This window comes from Nerophis lumbriciformis, linkage group LG13, assembly GCF_033978685.3.
Source record: "Nerophis lumbriciformis linkage group LG13, RoL_Nlum_v2.1, whole genome shotgun sequence".
Taxonomy (NCBI): Eukaryota; Metazoa; Chordata; class Actinopteri; order Syngnathiformes; family Syngnathidae; genus Nerophis; species Nerophis lumbriciformis.
This window is the reverse complement of record NC_084560.2, coordinates 25,743,862-25,759,020: the sequence shown is the minus strand read 5'-3', so window position 1 is coordinate 25,759,020 and position 15,159 is coordinate 25,743,862. Positions and strand designations below refer to the sequence as shown.

At 37.5% G+C, this 15,159-nt stretch overlaps 1 protein-coding gene across 4 annotated transcripts in view; it reads left to right on the top strand.

The window, feature by feature from the left end:
- mid1 (midline 1) overlaps nucleotides 1-15,159 on the top strand; it is a 111,230-nt gene that overhangs the window by 83,348 nt on the left and 12,723 nt on the right. For all 4 annotated transcript variants that reach the window (XM_061971425.2, XM_061971424.2, XM_061971422.2 and 1 more), the window contains exons 3-6: nucleotides 10,767-10,862; nucleotides 14,143-14,250; nucleotides 14,435-14,583; nucleotides 14,659-14,786. In XM_061971425.2, the coding sequence (XP_061827409.2) occupies nucleotides 10,767-10,862; nucleotides 14,143-14,250; nucleotides 14,435-14,583; nucleotides 14,659-14,786 (481 nt within the window). The remainder of the gene's footprint in view (nucleotides 1-10,766; nucleotides 10,863-14,142; nucleotides 14,251-14,434; nucleotides 14,584-14,658; nucleotides 14,787-15,159) is intronic.

Genomic DNA, 15,159 nt, shown 5'->3' with positions numbered 1-15,159 from the left:
AAGTCATAAAAATGGGGTCCCGCAATAAATTTTTGGGGTCTCACTTTTTTGTAAGCGTTTTGAAAACAAATGATGATTTTTTGGAAAAAGGTTGTCATAAACGTTACTTAATTCATAAGACAAATAATAATACAAAAGAAAACTAATTTTTATGCATATGTAAATGTATTCATTTATAAAAAAACAAATGGATCTAAACTTTACCGCTGCTGCGTATTTTTTTCTACATTTTTATTGTAATATTTTCAGAATGGGTTTGTTTTATTTTTGACCAAAGTAAAACAAAGAAAACAATCTAAAGTTGACATTATTGTTTTAGTTTTAATGCCATAGTTTTAATAGTCCGGCCCGCGTGTGCACAGATTTTCCTCCATGCGACCCCTGAACTAAAATGAGTTTGACACCCCTGTTCTAGATCATAAATCATGCCTCTCACCTGGATAGAAGAAGGCTGAGGAAGTATTCCGACAAGTTGGTAAACTTTTACATCAAATTTAGACCCGGAAATTGCGAGAACGACACAAAAAATACCGCTTGGTTCCACCTTCCCGTGTCTCCGCGACGATTATGAGTCATTCTTCACCTAAATTGGAATATAACAAGATTCTAGCAGTCGGCACCCTAATGACAACAGACATTGAGCAATAAGTGATGTTTTTCTACAGATTTTCCTCCATGCGGCCCCTGAGCTAACATGAGTTTGACACCCCTGGTTTACACAGTCAATGTACACTACTGTAGTGTTTTAGAGGTAAACTATTGATTGTTTATGATACAAAAATATCATTGTAATGGCAAGGTAAATTATGGTGTTTTCATAGCACTATACATACACTAAATGGACACATTTTCAATGTAGCTATTGTGTTTTTATAACAAAAATATTGTTTTAGTAAACTATAGAGCAGAGGTGTCCAAACTCTTTCCACTTTTTCATTTTCATAACCAATACAATATTTGTTAGAACCATTAGGGCTCACCTAAATGTTGGTGTATTTAACAGGTCCCGGGTCCAAAAGGGTCCCAGTCATATTATTTTACTCTCAAAGTTTAAATATCTATAGATCAACTTAAGATCTATCCGTTGACATATGTTTTATTTTTTATTTTTTATGTTGTATACCCTTTTGTCAAAGTTTTCTGGCAAAAATCACAAAATATGCAATATTTTCCATCCAAAAAATGTTCAAAGTGAAATATTTAAAGTGAAGTAAATTGACAAATAATTCATAACATTGATTTTGGTTCACTATTGTTTTTTTGAGCAATGATAGTTTAAATGTTGAAAACAATAAGTCACATGTATATATATATATATATATATATATATATATATATATATATATATATATATATATATATATATATATATATATATATGTATATATATATATATATATATTGTTTACTTTCAACGTTTAAATCGCTTGATCAACTTCAGTTCTATCAGTCGATTATATGTTTTTAACAAATCTTTTACATTATATTTTTCTATGTTTTACGCTCTTTTTGTCAAAGGTAACCTTGTTTTACTTATACGGCAAACAAAAACAAAATATACAGTATTTTCCCAATACAAGTGAAATATTTGATGTGAAGTAAATGGAGCCTTGAATAGGTCAATAATTCATACCAACATTAATTTTGATTCATACCAATATTGATTTTGATTCATTATTATTTTTTGAGTAATGACAGTTTTAAAGTAAAAAAAAAACAGCCTGCAGGCAGCTTTGTGTTATTAATGTCAATATTGCAACATTCTCTCGTTACATTACACCTCTCTTTTATTCCACTTTTTATGTTTTTTTGTAACTGTATTTCAAAAATTTGCCGCAGGCGGTAAAAAAATAGCTGCAGGCCGCAAATGACCTGTGGGCCACACTTTGTACACCTCTGGTACAGGGTTCCTGTGGCAAATGTTCATGCTAAGAATATAATGTTCACATGATCAAATCTATTGTTTTCATGGCAAATGTGGAGTTTTCAAGTACAAACCCCGTTTCCATATGAGTTGGGAAATTGTGTTGGATGTAAATATAAACGGAATAAAATGATTTGCAAATCATTTTCAACCCATATTCAATTGAATGCAAATAATAATTAACTTAGAATTTCATGGCTGCAACACGTGCCAAAGTAGTTGGGAAAGGCACTAATACACCCCCATACCATCACAGATGCTGGATTTTACACTTTGCGCCTATAACAATCCGGATGGTTCTTTTCCTCTTTGGTCCGGAGGACACGACGCCCACAGTTTCCAAAAACAATTTGAAATGTGGACTCGTCAGACCACAGAACACTTTTCCACTTTGTATCAGTCCATCTTAGATGAGCTCAGGCCCAGCAAAGCCGACGGCGTTTCTGGGTGTTGTTGATAAACGGTTTTCGCCTTGCATAGGAGAGTTTTAACTTGCACTTACAGATGTACCGACCAACTGTAGTTACTGACAGTGGGTTTCTTTTCGCCTTGCATAGGAGAGTTTTAACTTGCACTTACAGATGTACCGACCAACTGTAGTTACTGACAGTGGGTTTCTGAAGTGTTCCTGAGCCCATGTGGTGATATCCTTTACACACTGATGTCGCTTGTTGATGCAGTACAGCCTGAGGGATCGAAGGTCACGGGCTTAGCTGCTTACGTGCAGTGATTTCTCCAGATTCTCTGAACCATTTGATGATATTACAAAGAAAGGTTTTTCTTAAACTGTTCAACAATTTGCTCACGCATTTGTTGACAAAGTGGTGACCCTCGCCCCATCCTTGTTTGTGAATGACTGAGCATTTCATGGAATCTACTTTTATACCCAATCATGGCACCCACCTGTTCCCAATTTGCTGTTCACCTGTAGGATGTTCCAAATAAATGTTTGATGAGCATTCCTCAACTTTATTAGTATTTATTGCCACCTTTCCAACTTCTTTGGCATGTGTTGCTGGCATCAAATTCTAAAGTTAATGATTTTTTGCAAAAAAATAAAAAATGTATGAGTGTGAACATCAAATATGTTGTCTTTGTAGCATGTTCAACTGAATATGTGTTGAAAATGATTTGCAAATCATTGTATTCCGTTTATATTTACATCTAACACAATTTCCCAACTTATATGGAAACAGGGTTTGTACAAATATTGCCCTTTTCTTGCTAATCTTGTTTTCTCAATGTAAAATATAATGTTCACATGGTCAATAATATTGTTTACATGGCAAATATTGTGTTTTTGAGGTAAAACGCAGCAGTTTCAAGGCAAAATAAATGTTTTGTGGTCAAATACAACAAAACATAAATTGTGTTTTCATGCTATTGTTGGCCCTGTGATGAGGTGGCGCCTTGTCAGCTACCCCGAGAGGGAGAAGCCATAAAAAGTGGATGGATGGATGTATTGCATTCTCAAAGGAAACTTCTAACTATAATGGCAAATGTAATATTTTCATAGTAAAATATAATGTAAAATACAAGTCAAAATAAACTGTTTTCATGGCAATTGTTGCATGTTTTTGGTACAAAAAAATAGCATTGCTATGGAAAAATATATAGTTTAATGGTCGATTAGATTAGATTAGATTTCAGTGATCCGACTTGGTTGTGTGTCTTTAGAAAAAATTGGTTCCAATAGCAGCAATACCATATGTTTTATAATCAGACAATCAGGTAATAGACAAAAATGAAAAATAACCATATAACATGATGGAAATAAATGTATGTATAATATAATATATTACAATATTTGGCATTGCTGTGGTCTGGAACAACATGGCACAAAAAACAACTATCTGAAATGTGTCATGAGACATGCAAAACTAAATTATATACAAAGAGGATACAAGTAAAATATATAAAATGACCTCAAATATACCTACAAATGAGGCATAATGATGCAATATGTACACATAGCTAGCCTAAAAAACATGTTAGCATTGATTAGCTTGCAGTCATGCACTGACCAAATATGCCTGATTAGCACTCCAACAGGTCAATAACATCAACAAAGCGCACCTTTGTGCATTCACACACAGCATGAAACTTTTGGTGGACGAAATGAGACAAAGAAGGAGTGGAAGATTTTACATGTAAACAAACTGTTGCGTCACAGTCCACACTATGGTGAGTTCAAGAACCCCCGAAATTAGTAGAACAAAACGTTGTTCACCAAATACTCATATTAAACATATCAAACAGTGGGCTTTCTAACAATCGGGAAGGTTTGTGTCATGTTTGTCCTCAAACAAAAAACATACTAAAACAAAACAATTATTTTCCCCCATCCTTTTCCATTTTTAATCCTTTTTTAAAAAATGCTCCAGGGCGGCACTGAAGAGCCACGGGTTGCTGACCCCTGAACTATACCTGTCTTTTCGTAGTAAACTATAGTGTTTTTTTCTGGAGAATAGTGCCTTGGAGGAAGTGGGGAACACTTAGCTTCCATAATTAAGTCCCATAAATAAAGTATAATATACTTAGATACTTAACCTTTTGAGCTATTATTTGATATCATTGGAACGAGCAGGGGTACCTAATGTTACGGCCGGCGAAGGTACTGCGCATTTCAGAGCCGCCGTGCTGCAACGCTCGCACAATCAAAGTGGACAATGGGAAACATTCCACGTGTTGACACAAGATAAAATTCCAGGGCAGGACAGCGACCTGTCAGCGCCCACGGAGGAAGGAAGCCAGTGTGGCCGCGGCAAAGGTGCAGACCTGAAAAAGAAACGTCCTTTCCGCTGGCCAGGATCAACTGATTTTAGGAAAGGACATGTCCATTAATGTCAGACGGCTGTTTAAACAACAACAAAAAGGCATTAGGAAGTGGAAAAAGTGTTGTGTTTTTATTTTGCTGCTTTTTTTTTTCAGTTCATTTGAATCCATTTTATATTGATTTTTAGCCTCCAATCATTACTTTGATTGATATTATTTTCTCATGCCCGTACATTCTCACTAACCTTTTTACCCGCAGCTAAGATTTTCCTCCTCCTTCTCATTTGGTATGAATAAATCATCCGCTTTGAGTCTGGTAATAAGAACAAATCTGGGCTATTCTAGGTCACACTCACTTGCGCCCGTTTTATGAAGTCACACAATGAATGTTGGATTTGCTTCTTTTGCAGCTTTCTCCATTCATTATTCAGTTATTGCTTTCATGCATTTTAACAATGACACAGTTGGCCGTTTACTATTATATTAGCTTAATACGGGGGTTGGCAACCCGCGGCTCTCGAGCCGCACAGCGGTGGCCTAGTGGCTCTTTGGAACTTTTTCCAAAAATGGAAAAAGATGAGGGATAAAAATAGATTTTTTGTTTTAATATGGTTTCTGTAGGAGGACAAACATGACACAAACCTCCTATTTGTTATAAATCACACTGTTTGTGTTAAACATGCTTCAGTGATTAGAGACTATTTGGCGAGCGCCGTTTTGCCCTACTAATTTTGGCAGTGCTTGAACTCACCCTAGTTTGTGTACATCAGGGGTCACCAACGCGGTGCCCGCGGGCACCAGGTAGCCCGTAAGGACCAGATGAGTCGCCCGCTGGCCTGTTCTAAAAATAGCTCAAATAGCAGCACTTACCAGTGAGCTGCCTCTATTTTTTAAAATGTATTTATTTACTAGCAAGCTGGTCTCGCTTTGCTCAACATTTTTCATTCTAAGAGAGACAAAACTCAAATAGAATTTGAAAATCCAAGAAAATATTTTAAAGACTTGGTCTTCACTAACTGACAAAGAAACAGAGAACAGATTTGGTGTCCAGTTCAAAGTGTGACATGATTTATTTAAAAATTTGAGAGTTGACTTTTGTATTTTACATGAGTTATTATTTGTACAAACATGGTGCAAAGTAATTCATGATTTGTTAAAAAATGTTAGTGGCTAGCTAGTTAAAATGGGATATTGTGATTTCACAAGACTGTCTTAGAAGTGATCATTTGAAAATGTTCAATTTGAAAAATGTGCACTTAGAGAAAATATAAAGATAAAGTGTTGCATATTGATATTTATCTGTTTCTATATATATTTATTGTGAGAAATCATTAAGATGATCAGTGTTTCCACAAAGATAAATATCATTAATTATTAATAATTGCATAGAGTTAAAGGTAAATTGAGCAAATTGGCTATTTCTGGCTATTTATTTAAGTGTGTATCAAACTGGTAGCCCTTCGCATTAATCAGTACCCAAGAAGTAGCTGTTGGTTTCAAAAATGTTGGTGACCCCTGGTTTACATGTACAACTTTCTGACTTGCTAAGACGTGTTTTATGCCACTCCTTTTTTGTCTCATTTTGTCCACCAAACTTTTAATGTTGTGCGTGAATGCACAAAGGTGAGCTTTGTTGATGTTATTGACTTGTGTGGAGTGCTAATCAGGGATATTTGGTCACTGCATTAATATCGCGGTACTATACTAATACTGGTATACCATACAACCTTAGTGTGGACAATGATGCAACAGTGTGTTTACATGTAAAATCTTCCACTCCTTCTTTGTCTCATTTTGTCCACCAAACATTTTATACTGTGCGTGAATGCTGTTGTTGATGTTATTGACTTGTTGGAGTGCTAATCAGGCATATTTTGTCAATGCATGACTGCTAGCTAATCAATGCTAACATGCTATTTAGTTTAGCTGTATGTACATATTGCATCATTATGCCTTATTTGTAGGTATATTTGAGCTCATTCAATTTCCTTTAAGTCCTCTTAGTTTAACTTATATTTGCATCTGTATGTAATATTGGCTGCATTTCTGATAGTTGTTTGTGTGCCACGTTGTTCCAGACCACAGCAAACGTTACCCAGCTTGCAAAGATTGTAATAAATCCATGAGAAGAAGACATTTCCTTTAACTTGGACACACACATCTATACCTTTGGCCATTCTAAGGCAGTCATTTCCAGGAGTTATCTCACCCTCTGAGAAGTTTTACTAATGTTTTCCAATGTTGTAAAAATGTGTAGAATAAATATTACATTTCAACATTTCTGTCAGCAAAGATTTGTGCCAGCCTGCGACACATAGTCATTTTGATAGTAGGCTAATATAGCAAATATAGACACTTACATCATGTGTTGTCTTCATTATAACACTTATATAACACTTTTAAAGTAATTTTGATAGTGGGCCAATATAACTAATATAGACACTTACATCATGTGCTGTCTTCATTATAACACTTATATAAGGCGTTTAATTTTTTGAGGCTCCAGACAGATTTTTATTATTTTATTTTTGGTCCAATATGGCTCCTTCAACATTTTGGGTTGCCGACCCCTGGCTTAATAGGAATGAAGGAAGGAAGGAAAAAAGGAACTTTATTGTCATTGCACAAGTACAACGAAATTTCATTTTCAGCACAGACCCGTGGGGGTGTGTGTGTAAATGTGCAGTCCATGGTGTGTGTGTGTGTGTGTGTGTGTGTGTGTGTGTGTGTGTGTGTGTGTGTGTGTGTGTGTGTGCGTGCGTGTGTGTGTGTGTGTGTGTGTGTGTGTGTGTGTGTGTGTGTTACATCTTTAGGCTGAGAGTCGCTCTGCAGGCACGACGAACAGAGTTCAACTCCCCGGGTGTTGTTGATAGGGAAGCAATTTGTTGCGTCTTCGCTGCACTGCCCTCTGGGGGAATCTCGAAGCAACGACCTAATAGTCGATCTGGCACGTCGGTTGCTGTGCTTTTGTGTACATAAATACGAAACATTCACTAGTTTATTAAATTAGTTGAATTCATCTACATTTTACACTTTACTATAGGGCTTATGATTGTTGTGGTAGGCTGTACTGCAATGCATCATACTGCAAATGTACAAAACCTAAAACCAGTGAAGTTGTCATGTTGTGTAAATGGTAAATAAAAACAGAATACAATGATTTGCAAATCCTTTTCAACCTATATTCAAATGAATAGACTGCAAAGACAAGATACTTAATGTTCGAACTGAGAAAATTATTTATTTATTTTTTTTTGCAAATAATCATTAACTTATAATTTAATGGCAGCAACACATTGCAAAACAGTTGGGACATTTTTACCACTGTGTTACATGGCCTTTCTTTTTAACAACACTCAGTAAACTTTTGGGAACTGAGGAGACCAATTTTTGAAGCTTTTCAGGTGGAATGCTTTCCCATTCTTGCTTGATGTACAACTTAAGTTGTTCAACCATGAAATTGATTAACGTGGACCCCGACTTAAACAAGTTGAAAAACGTATTCGGGTGTTACCATTTAGTGGTCAATTGTACGGAATATGTACTGTACTGTGCAATCTACTAATAAAAGTTTAAATCAATCAATCAATCAAACAATCCGGGGTCTCTGTTGTGGTATTTGACGCTTCATAATGCGCCACACATTTTCAATGGGAGACAGGTTTGGACTACAGGCATGCCAGTCTAGTAACCGCACTCTTTTAATATGAAGCCACGCTGTTGTAACATGTGGCTTGGCATTGTCTTGCTGAAATAAGCAGGGGCGTCCATGATAACCTTGCTTGGATGGCAACATATGTTGCTCCAAAACCTGTATGTACCTTTCAGCATTAATGGTGCCTTCACAGATGTGTAAGTTACCCATGCCTTGGGCACTAATACACCCCCATACCATCACAGATGCTGGCTTTTGAACTTTGCGCCTATAACAATACGGATGGTTATTTTCCTCTTCATTCCAGAGGACACAACGTCCACAGTTTCCAAAAACAATTTGAAATGTGGACTCTTCAGACCACAGATCACTTTTCCACTTTGCATCAGTCCATTTTAGATGAGCTCAGGCCCAGCGAAGCCCACGGCGTTTCTGGGTGTTGTTGATAAATGGCTTTCACTTTGCATAGTAGAATTTTAACTTGCACTTACATGTGTAGCAATGAACTGTAATTACTGACAGTGGTTTTCTGAAGTGTTTCTGAGCATATGTGGTGATATCCTTTACACACTGATGTCGCTTTTTGATGCAGTACCGCCTGAGGGATCAAAGGTCACAGGCATTCAATGTTATGTGCAGTGATTTCTCCAGATTCTCTGAACCTTTTGATGATTTTCAGACCTTAGGTGGTGAAATCCCTAAATTCCTTGCAATAGCTTATTGAGAAATGTTGTTCTTAAACTGTTCAACAATTCTCTCACGCATTTGTTCACAAAGTGGTGACTGAGCATTTCATGGAAGCTGATTTTATACCCAATCATGGCACCCACCTGTTCCCAATTAGCCTGTTCACCTGTGGAATGTTCCAAATAAGTGTTTGATGAGCATTCCTCAACTTTCTCAGTCTTTTTTGCCACGTGTGCCAGCTTTTTTGAAACATGTTGCAGGCATCAAATTCCAAATGGTCTAATATTTGCAAGCAATAACAAAGTTGTCCTGTTCAACCGTTAAATATCTTGTCTTTGCAGTCTATTCATTTGAATATAGGTTGAAAAGGATTTGCAAATCATTGTATTCTGTTTTTATTTACCATTTACACAATGTGCCCACTTTACTGGTTTTGGGGTTTTTAATAAAGAACTAGTTTAAATAATTGGCTGATATTGTTAAACTGTCAATAGCACTCATCTTAAATTAATAGGAAAATGTACAGGTAATGCATGAGATCATTATTGGTATTGGTATCGGCCAATCTCACTCTTAGATGATTAGTATTGGAATTGGCTGCATAAACCTCTAAACGAAACATGCTATGGTGTTGTTTAAAGTTAGTTTAGCGATGAGCATTTCTGCTCCAGACTTGCTCTCGGTGTGTAATATGTTTAACCTCGTCCTCCAGTGATTATGCTACCTGATAATAATACTATTGATCCTAAAAAATGCAGTTTATTTTCCATAATAGAGATAATTATTTTGTAGATTAAAGGAGTGGCTCAACACTGTTTATGCGGATATATTTTTAGCTGCTAGCCTTTTAACTCGGGGATTGAGAAGATGAATAATGATCGTCATGGAAATGCATTAATTGGCAATAGCGATCACATACTTTTTAATTGAAACTGATCGGTGGCTGATTCATCAGCAGATCTTTACTTTGCTTACTCAGTTACTACTACCTAATACATCTTTCAATCAGTTCCATTTATATTCTATGGTTGTCATGACATGTTTCTTATTTAGTGTCAAAGTAAATGCAAAAAGCCAAATTAAATTAAAACACATCTATGATGGCACTTTGGTTCTTATGTGGCTTTTGAGTCCTTCAAATATTGTACTTCAGATTGTACAACTGTGTTCTGTTCTATGTCATATTGATATCAATATTTGCAATCTTGAGATTTAAAACCAAACCTTATCTAAATGTCCTGCTAATCTAGTTTCAGTCCTGTTGATTAAAACACCCTTTGCTTGGTTTGCAGGCAGCACCTTCTTAGCATTTAAGTCTTCCTCTACACTCCATCGCTCCATTTAATTTTATGTAATGACACATAATAAATCTTTAATTCAGCAGCAATAATGTTTCATAATGGAGGAGTCATTATGGCACCCAATTACAGCGAGAGATTAAGTTGGAGACATAAGCCTTTGATCGGAGTGGCTGATGAACATGGCCAGGGTTTAGTTAGACAGATGCTGGGCTAAGCTTCACGGCCTCAGCAGGCGGCGTGATGGGATCTTTGGCGTGCGGGGACGACCGGAGGCCGCCGACCGACCGGAAGCCAAATGTGCTCATTCCTGCCCGCTGACACTGGCGCTCATTTAACGACGCAACGTTTATTTCTTTCGAAGCTTATCACGGCAGTGCCAGCGCGTAATTAAATATTCCCTATAATCTTTTGTGTTCTTTTTCAGCACGCCCTGGACACCAACCTCAGCAATCTCATCAAGAGGACCAGCGAGTTGGAAACACTGATGGGCAAACTCATCCAAACGTGCCAACACGTGGAGGTGATGCTCTTTATCAACTCCACACCGACTCTTACTGTATCATCATCAATGTTTACAACATGCTCGTCTAGTCTACAACATCTATCTATTGGTTAAGTATTACCTATTTGTCAGTGAGTGGGTGGTTAGATCATTTGTATTTGGTTAATAAGTTATTGTACAACACCAATACATACATTACATTCTATTACATTCTAGTTGTTTGTCAGTTACTTAGTTTCCATGAGTCAGTATGTTACTTAGTCATTTTGTTTGTCAGTTATACTATATTGCCAAAAGTATTTGACCACCTGCCTTGACTCACATATGAACTTGAAGTGCCATCCCATTCCTAACCCAATATGATGTCGGTCCACCTTTTGCAGCTATTACAGCTTCAACTCTTCTGGGAAGGCTGTCCACAAGGTTGTAGAGTGTGTTTATAGGAATTTTCCACTATTCCTACAAAAGCGCATTGGTGAGGTCACAGACTGATGTTTGTTGAGAAGGCCTGGCTCTCAGTCTCCGTTCTAATTCTTCCCAAAGGTGTTCTATGGGGTTTAGGTTAGGACTCTGTGCAGGCCAGTCAAGTTCATCCACACCAGACTCTGTCATCCATGTCTTTACGGACCTTGCTTTGTGCACTGGTGCACAGTCATGTTGGAAGAGGAAGGGGCCCACTCCGAACTGTTCCCACAAGGTTGGGAGCATGGAATTGTCCAAAAAGTTTTAATATCCTGAAACATTCAAAGTTAATTTCACTGGAATCCCAACTCCTGAAAAACAACCCCACACCATAATTCCTCCTCCACCAATGCAGTATGAAATGTACCGTTCTCCTGGCAACCTCCAAACCAAGACTCGTCCATCAGATTGCCAGATGGAAAAGTGTGATTCATCACTCCAGAGAAGGCGTCTCCACTGCTCTAGAGTCCAGTGGCGATGTGCTTTACACCACTGCATCCCATGCTTTGCATTGGACTTGGTGATGCATGGCTTAAATGCAGCTGCTCCGCCATGGAAACCCATTCCATGAAGCTCTCTGCGTACTGTACGTGGGCTAATTGGAAGGTCACATGAAGTTTGGAGCTCTGTAGCAACTGACTGTGCAGAAAGTTGGCGACCTCTTTACACTATGCTCTTCAGCATCCGCTGACCCCTCTCTGTCAGTTTACGTGGCCTACCACTTGGTGGCTGAGTTGCTGTTGTTCCCAAACTCTTCCATTTTCTTATTATAAAGCTGAAAGTTGATTTTGGAATATTTAGGAGCAAGGAAATTTCACGACTGGATTTGTTGCACAGGTGGCATCCTATGACAGTTCCACGCTGGAAATCACTGAGCTCCTGATAGCGGCCCATTCTTTCACAAATGTTTGTAGAAACAGTCCCCATGCCTAAGTGCTAGATTTTATACACCTGTGGCCGGGCCAAGTGATTAGGACACCTGATTCTGATCATTTGGATGGGTGGCAAAATATTTTTGGCAATATAGTGTAGTTACTTTTTATTTTATTTAACCTTTATTTAACCAGGAAAGTCCCATGTAGATTAAAACACATATTTTTCAAGGGAGTCCTGGCCCTGAGGCAACAAAAGATACAGTTACATAAAAATGCATGTAATACTAACTAACCATGAGTCAGAATTGGTAAGTTAGTTAGTCAGCTGGTCAGTTTGTTTTTCAGTTGGTCAATCACTCAGTTATTCTATCAGTTAGTTGGTTAGTGAGTATGTTACTTTTTCAGTCATCGAGTCAGTTTCAGTGGTTAGATACTTTCTTTGTCACTCCATCGGTTACTTAGTTAATTAAACTATCAGTTTCAATGGTTAGTTAGTTAATTTGCTGCTTAGTAAGTTTGTTTATCAGTCAGTCACTCAGTTATCATATCAGTTAGTTGGTTAGTCTGTTACCTTTCCAGTCATCTAGCCAGTTTCAGGAGTTGGATATGTTTTCTGTCACTCAGACAGTTAGTTAGTTCCTCAGTCATGTTGATGTTTATTTAGTTAGTTAGCTGCTTAGTAGGTTTGTTTTTCAGTTTGTCAGTCATTCAGCTATATTCGTTAGTTGGTTTGTTTGTCATTGTTTCAGTCATCTAGTCAGTTTCAGTAGTTATATACTTTTCTGTCACTAAGTCAGTTATGTCAGATAGCTATGGGGTTAGTTAATTAGTAAATTAGTAAATTAGTTGTTAGTCAGTCAGTTTGTCATTTAATCAGCTAAATGGGCCTGATAAGTTAGTCAGTCTTAGTTCTTTAGTCAGATTCAGTAGTCAGATATTTTTTTCTGTTACCCAGTTGGTTAGTTTGTTCCTTGGTCAATCAGTTAGGTGGTTAGTATAAGTATAAGTGTAATAAGTACATTAGTTGTAGTCAGTCAGTTTCTCATTTAATTAGCTAAATGGTAAGTTAGTTAGTCTTATTTGCCTTGTCAATTTCAGTAAATGGGTACATTTTTTGTCACCCATTTGTGATTAGTAAGTTAGTCAGTAAGTTGGATGGTTAATTAGTTTGCCAATTAGAATATATTTTAGTCAGTTTGTCAGTTATTCAGTTATTCTATCAGTTAGTTGGTTTGTCAGTCTGTTAGTTTCAGTAGTTGTCTAAAATTAGTTGGGTGGTTAGTTGGTTGGTAAGTAAATATTTGTAGTCAGTTTTTCATTTCATTAGCTGAATAGTAAGTTATTTTGTTCATGCAATTGACAGACAGTAAGTTTGTATGTCAGTCAGTTAACTAGGTAGTTGTTTAGTTTGGTTTTTCGTCAGTTGGTTAGCCTGTCAGTCAGTCAGTCAGTAAGCAGGTTAGTAACTTTGTAAGTTTGTTATATATAGTTTTTTCAGTTAGTTCCCTTTTAGTAAATCAATGGTGGTTACTCAGTGTCAGTCAGTTTGTTCTTCAGTTAATCAGTTATTATTGCGTTAGGTTTGTTTGTTTGACACCTTTTCGTCTTTAGACAGCAGATTAGTTGAGACTGAATGCCTCTGCTGGGTGCAGACAAGTAGTGCACTCCATCCCGATTCAGTTGCTTCATGATGATCTTTAGAAGATTTATCGACCATGCATTCCACACTTAAGAATCCTTAACTCTTCTCCCAGCAATGTTGTTGAAGTGAAAATGACTCAAGGTAAACTCTTGTTTGCTTGTTTTGCTTCCCCGTGGAATGAGCAGAAATTCAATTGCATTATCGGTAGTCTAAGCCAGCCGAGTCTCTTGTGTGGGATTTGTGTAGGCTAAACTGCACTTGACTTGACTCCACTCCATTATTGACTGTTGATTATCTGGACTTGTCTGGCCATGTCTAGATAAACGCTTCCAGGCAAGAAAACAAGCTGCTGGAGGAGTGTGACCTACTGATCAATATCATACAGCAGAGGCGGCAAATCATCGGTACCAAGATAAAGGAGGGAAAGGTACAGTTTGTCACTGTCTGTATCTTGATAACCTTGCAACCCTCTGGCAAGATGAGAATCTGCAACTTCACACCAGAACAGACTGTTCTGTTGGAACACTGCATGAACAAATGATATATGGCTGATATGTTATCTGCAATTTAATTTTGCCAAGATTTTTGTCAATTCGCTTTTGTCCAATTAGACTGTGCGCCTGAGGAAGTTAGCCCAACAAATAGGCAGCTGCAAGCAGTGCATCGAGAGGTCGTCCTCGCTCATCACTCAGGCTGACCACACCCTCAAAGAGACGGACCACACTCGCTTCCTTCAGTCGGCCAAAAGCGTCTGTGAGCGGTGAGAGGACGCCAAGACCACCCTTGGGAAAGTTTTAAAATGTCTTATTGTGCATCCTTCTTTTACTGACAACAGAGTCTCCATGGCAACAACGTCCTCTCAGATCTTGCTACCGGAAATAAACCTGAATGACACCTTTGACACTTTCGCCCTGGACTTTTCAAGGGAAAAGAAAATGTTAGAGGGTTTAGATTATCTCACAGGTAAGTCTTTGTGAAGTTCAACACTTTTGTTGCTTTATTAATACTTCATTATGGTCAATTATTAACTATTTAGTATTACGTAACACAGCAGCAACAACAGAACCAATGTTGTAATACATGTACTTGCTTGGTCAGCATTAATATTGCAGATGACTTTGTTGTAAACAACAACAATTGTAACACGCAATAGCCGGGTAGCGCAACCAATATTTTAAAACGAATGCAAAGGTAGATAAATGATCAGAATCAGAATCAGAATCAGAAATAGTTTATTAAGATTTTCAGCACAATCCCATTCAAGAGCAGACAAACATTACAGGGAGACAGAACAGGATCGCTGATCTGCAAACTTCTGGCACCCCTTACAAAAAAG